At 44.2% G+C, this 6133-nt stretch overlaps 1 protein-coding gene across 1 annotated transcript in view; it reads left to right on the top strand.

The window, feature by feature from the left end:
* The first annotated feature begins 2481 nt into the window (after positions 1-2481).
* The window catches only part of LOC144170441 (chitinase-3-like protein 1), a 35613-nt gene continuing 31961 nt past the window's right edge, over positions 2482-6133 (top strand). The window contains exon 1 of the mRNA XM_077700236.1: positions 2482-2600. Coding sequence (XP_077556362.1) covers positions 2516-2600 — 85 coding nt within the window. The 5' untranslated portion in view covers positions 2482-2515. The remainder of the gene's footprint in view (positions 2601-6133) is intronic.

The raw sequence follows: 6133 nt of genomic DNA, 5'->3' as shown, positions 1-6133 counted from the left end.
ACTCACGATGTCACCACGTCCGTAGTCCGCACCGTCGTTGTCCCTACTATATAAAAAAGAAAATACTATCCGGCGCCAGGTTTCGATCCCTCGACCCTGCGGGCAGAACGCAATGTACATGGTGCTCTACCCACTGCGCCACAAAGCCGACACAGAATGGGACGCTACTAACGCGCCTTATATCGTTGACTCATTCAAATTACTGCTGACGAGCGCTCTCTCGTCAGCAGTTGCCACAAGTGCAACACCATTAACGTAAAGCAAACTACTTAACGTCGTGCGCCCCCGGAAATTCTCTGCATTTGATCGTGCCCCTAGCGAGGGGGATGTTTATACAGGAACTCCTACTTCTAGCGGACTCCTGGCGCCCTCTTTCTGCCATTGTAGAGACTATGAGGCGGTCTTCCAAGGGCGCCAAATTTGAATTGTACAAAATCGATTTTCTGATTTTTATAGTCCACTGGAAAAATTTTTACAATCCTTAGAAACCAAGGTTTACGTATTGAGAACGAGGCAGCTGGCAATCAGCCAGGCTGACATGATGGTACATCAAAGATGTCTAATAGCAAGGAAAATGAAATCACAAAGTACGGCAACTGCCTTTACACTGGCAACCTGACAATAGTCGTTTACGTGTGCATCGACCTGCGTGCATTGCCAATGCGTGCAAAAAACAAAAAAACCGATTATTTCCAATTTCCAATTTAGCATACTTCTGAGTTAATTGGGTTCAGGAATCTTGGGAGGACTACAGTTTTATCCTAGCAGACAAACGCAAGGCTGTCTGTTACAGGGTCACTTTGTGATACGACTGAAAAATATTAGGAGCGGCAGCTTCAGGTTATTTGTAGGAAAACTGTGAGTGATAGTCGCGCATAACACCTGCAGAGATAAAATTTCCCAGCGTTACGTAGTCATATGAGCATTCCAACCTCATGTAATTCTTTTCGTACAAAACACAAGCAGTTTTCTGCGAAATTATTCTCCCCGAGGTGACCATGCCTTTACAGAAGACGAAAATTCCGAATTGCGTACAACTGCAACGCAAAGCAATTATTACTGGCAGGTGAAATTGTGAAATACGGCGTAACGACATAACGGCGAAGTCGTCTCAGCGACCAATTGCATTATGATTTTTCCTACGTGCCTACATCCGACAGAGAGCTAAAGAACTTTCGCGAGACGTTGCCTTTACCCGCGAAGCGTGCTTTGCTGATGGACCACGACACAAAGGAGCCCTATACAATGTAAAAGAGTGCTAAATTTCAAGAATTCAAACGCCCCTTCGTTGAACGAGAAAGATGGTTGAAACGCGAAGCTTTAATTTTTCTAGAAGAGTAAGGGTTACGGCTAGTTGGTAATCCATACCGCTACGGAGAGCACAAAATAACAACAGACGAAGGAAAGAGGCACACACAAGCGATGACTTCCGACTACCTTTAACTGAAACAACACGTAGTTAGGATACATTGACTACAAAAGCAAACATCACATCAAACATGCTATCGCCGTATCTAAAACCCGTGTTACAAAATTTTTGAACAAAACAAAATACAACATCCTTCCGCTTAGCAACGTGGCAATGACAGACAAGTGACCTTTTTAGTGAACTTACATTGCGGAAGACCCTGAATAACTTATCTCATTTTGTGATAGTCAACGGAAGGCGCACTTATGCATTTCTGACCCTGCTTAGCTATATCAGCTTCCTCTATGATTTCACGTATTCCACGACGCACTCGATAATGTGCTCTTGTAGACGAAGCGCACAACAGGCACAGGACGAGACAAGAGATTGGACGAGGACGGGCGCTAGTCCTGTGTTTTTTCTGCGCTTCGTCTACAAAAACACATCACGAACAAGCCCAACTTTGCACTCGTTAAACAAAGGCGCTTGATGTGCCTTTGTGGAAACCCATTGTGTAAGTTGGCTTTCCTGCAGTGCGTGTTGGGCATAACGGTTTGGGCTTTGGGATTTGACTTCGAACTTTGAAGACGTTGGCTTTCGACCAGAGATAGGTTCGCGTTTCGATCGTCCTTCACTTCAGCCCCGATCATCATCGCCAGAGAAAGTTGGCTTTCCTGCAGTGCGTTTTGGTGTGAATGGTCGCCATCAGTGAGGCAAAGAAAACTTCGCTGTAAAAAAAAGGCGCATTCTTTCACTCAAAAATATTAAAAAAAAACCTTACCAAATTACACGCTTCCAAACACAGATCTTCGGCGCAGTCACTGACTAGTGAGCCAATCAGCCAACCAGGAGACACATTTACTCTCGTACATGTATTCCTCGTTTGTGACCGTTAGCTTATAGTTGCAGTAGAGGCTGCCCTGCCCCTCTCTTCAAAAGAAACGCAATCTGCAATCTCCAAGGGTTTGTAAGTGTCGTAGATTTCTGCGTTTAGGAGAGCCTGCATCCAGATAAACAATCTTTTAGCGGGCACCGACCCCGACCTGCCGACTAAAGACAGGAAATGTTCCGCGTGTTGAACGCTGGTTTTCATCGAGGCTGCTACACATGGTGCTGTGGAGTTTCTTCGGTGTTGCGTTTATTTTAGGAATCCTACTTGTGAGAAGAACAAAAGATGACTACTATAATTCGGGTAAGCCTAGAACCTAATCTACATTTTTTTTTCAGACAAGAACAGTTTTTGTTTCTCATATATCTATAGAATTCCTTGGAAGTGTGCCGCAGGTTTTAGTGAGATGTAACGCTCATTTCTATCTTGTTCAGCGGCGATTGACGCCTTATTCTCTGAGATGCATTTTTGAACAAAGTGCGCGCTCACAAAAACAGGTCAATTTGTAAAAACAAAACGCCCCGTTTCAACTGTTTGAATGCATTCCTTACAGGTTTATTTGTTAAAAACGGTTTACGAGCTTATATTTTACGTTGTTTACCTATAGTCAAGATTGCCCTATTGTTCTTGCCGGCAGTTACTCTGCATACTTTGGTCGTAGCACAAAAATACGCACCGGACAAGGCAAGAGACGAAAATGTAGCGCTACATCTTAGTCTGTTCATTTGCCCTGCGAACATTTTTGTGCTACTTCCACAAGCATTCAACATCAACTAGTCCAACTTCACACCCTATAGTTACTGTGCCTCGGCGTGTCTCCATAACACAGTCACGCTACCATTCACTTGCACAAACATGATGTGGACCATAAAGGTTAGTATACCAGGATACTAGGGTAAAATTCGGAGCAAAACCTTCTTTGTCCTGAAGTTATGGTTGTTGATGGCAGCATTCCACACCGTAAGAAAATTGGGAAGCGACCACGATAATATGATGAAAGAGCCAATATGACCTTGTGGATCCAAGTTGGAGTACGCACTGATGCCTTTCGCACTCCACAGATGAGGGGGGTGCTTTGGACAATCCCCTTCTTTCGTAGGGCTGGAACCGTGCTATCTAAGCCCACATGAAAGGTTGAGAATACCCTAGGGTGTGAACGACCCCCCATGGCCCCACCAGAGATAAAGCAGCCCCTGTTAAGCCGAATGGTCCCCGCTCTCATTTCACTTGATTCTCCCATGGTAAGGAATTCGTTGAACCTAGAAGTTGAATTTCCAATGCGTAACTGTTTAATTAGGCCGAGGGCCTTCTTAGCGAATTTGTTTGCAGGAAAGCTTTGGTGAAAGCGCTGCAGGGTGCACTTTGATTGGCCCCGACCCGCAACAGCTAACGCCAGAAATGGTGAGAACCCCTTCAAGGCTTCCCCGATGACTGCAGTCTCAGCTAAGGTATACCGTTTGCTCGAAGCGCCTATTCTAAAAGGTGCTTGCACAAGGGATGGTAAATGTGACCGAGCATGCCCTACATCCCTCAGCTTAAGCAAACTGAAATTGTTACAGCTGTCACATTTAGGATACTATCATTTCTTCGAAGTAATTAGTCGACCGTTTTAATAACCTTCAATTCGTTCGCTTTTCTCAGTTCTTTAAGCTCCCCCAAACCTACTCCCACAACCAGAAATGATTTAAACGAAGCTTTATTTGCTTCTGCCGCGTCCTTTCGTGGGGTTGTTGGTGCTGCTGTTCTCCTAGCTTAACGCGGCTGTCATTCCAGGCGGTTACTAATCGCCCACTCTCCGGTGGCGAGCAGCATCCTGGGTTTCTTACATGACTACCAGGTGGCGTGGATCTCCGCATTCATTCATTCATTCATTCATTCATTCATTCATTCATTCATTCATTCATTCATTCATTCATTTTTGCCGGCCTCACGATCAGGCCGAAGTGCATGTGAACTCGAGCCATTTTAATTGCTGAAAAAGTTCCCACAGCGTCCGGGATATTCAGGCCATCCAGACCCGAAAGAATGCCTAGAGCAGGAATGCCTTTTGCAGTAGCGGAACGTCGCGCAGAACGCGAATGTATGCTGGGTATGCTGGCTCGAATACGTGTGCCAAGGCAATAACGCGTGGTGACAGTGAAAGACGACGGGTGTGTTGAAGACAACCCAAAAGAGACGAGCGAATAAAACAGCCACACGCGCTTTCGTCTCAACCGAGTTTTGCTGTGACACCCGTGTAATCAATTGTGAAACGGTGCTTCTTGAACTCCACTGGGTAGTTCAGAATACTTTCATAATGACGTTGCAAACATCGCTGAAATATTCTCTTTACGTCGGGTTCGATCTATATCGGGAATACGCCAATTTTTGAAGCCATCTGACAGGCTTCATCGCCACATGGTTTTTATGTCCTAGGTCTACAGGCTACACGATGGACGCCTTTAACAGGGTTGTGTCACTTCTAAGCGGACTGTTAGAGTGCATTCTAACGTCGACCAACCTAGTGACTTATAATGAGTGAAATTTCATAGAGATATTGCCTCACTTAGGATCCGGCTAAAAATGGCGGCGCTGGTCAAACCATCCTTAATTAACGTAAGACACCGTCTGCCTGTGAGAACGCACGAAACCCTCTGGGCCCTCTTCTCCGTGTAATGCCTCCACAGCCTTCTCGAGGAATTAGGTATATGCGTTGAGGTGTGCAGCGTGTTTTTGCACTTACAATTACGTGGCGCAGAAACGCTTACCTGCAAAATATTTACAAGATTCAGTTCATTGCGAAGGCTTGATGGCGAACTACCAGCCGGTCATCTCTAATCGCATTTCTTCTCGTCGTGTAACTAGAAGCACCGCGTCACAGTTGCACCACCAAAATAACTCAGCCGCTTTAATGCTGCTTACCCCCTGACCTTCTTTCTTCTTTTACCCGAAAATTACCAATATCTGCCAATGATCAAGACGCCCTTTTGGTTCTTGAACAGGAATGTAACTCTACAATAAAATTCACGACATCTAATAACCATTTTGGGGCTATTTGCCTCAGGTGTCCTTCCACCAGTATATACTATACTCGTCACATTAAAAAAGGTTTATGATAGTGATAGCCATGGTACTGTCATTGCCCCAAAATGGGTTGAGTATGGTATCAGAGCCATTTTAAATACAATTTCGAATGAAGCTTCAGTGAAAAATTTTGCTTTTGGTAATAAAATTGGTAATAAAATTGGTAATTTGGTAATAAAATAAAATAAAATAAAATAAAAATTTTGCTTTTGGTAAATCGGAGGTGGTAATAAAAGTATGTAGTGAGGATAGGCGAGTTCGATAATTTACATCGTTACGACCGGGCTTTTATATTTCCTGCTCCCATTGAAGTCTTTATTATACTGAAGATATTTATTTGACAACATGTTCAAGCGGTCGAAACAGGAATGATGGTAAGTTCCATTTGGAAGGAGTCCGCATCGTCAAATTCACAGGAATGCTAGCGTATAGGTTTCGGAAACCTCCTTTCCTAGCTTACCTGGGAACTTCTATAATCGGGCTGCCGCGACGTAACTAAAATTGTTCGGGTCACCTGTGGTTGGCATGCTTTAATGTTTTGGTAGTTGATATGTTTTGTAGGTTGTCCAGAGAAGCACAATCACTGTAGGCGTCTCAGTTTTTTTGTATTACGCTTGTAAACACTGGTTTCTACACAGTGTGGGCTTCATTGCTGCCTCAATAAAACTTATTAGACTTTGTCAGCTGTGTGGGGTTCTATTTATTTGTGCGTGTCTTTTGGTCAGTTGTGTGTACACGTCTCTATATGCATTTCTTTTTTTCCCAGGAAAATT

This window comes from Haemaphysalis longicornis, unplaced genomic scaffold (genome assembly GCF_048455015.1).
Source record: "Haemaphysalis longicornis isolate Haplotype H1 unplaced genomic scaffold, Haemaphysalis longicornis Haplotype H1 scaffold_2, whole genome shotgun sequence".
Classification (NCBI taxonomy): domain Eukaryota; kingdom Metazoa; phylum Arthropoda; class Arachnida; order Ixodida; family Ixodidae; genus Haemaphysalis; species Haemaphysalis longicornis.
The sequence above is the reverse complement of the archived record's forward strand: the minus strand, read 5'-3'. Positions and strand labels throughout refer to the sequence as shown.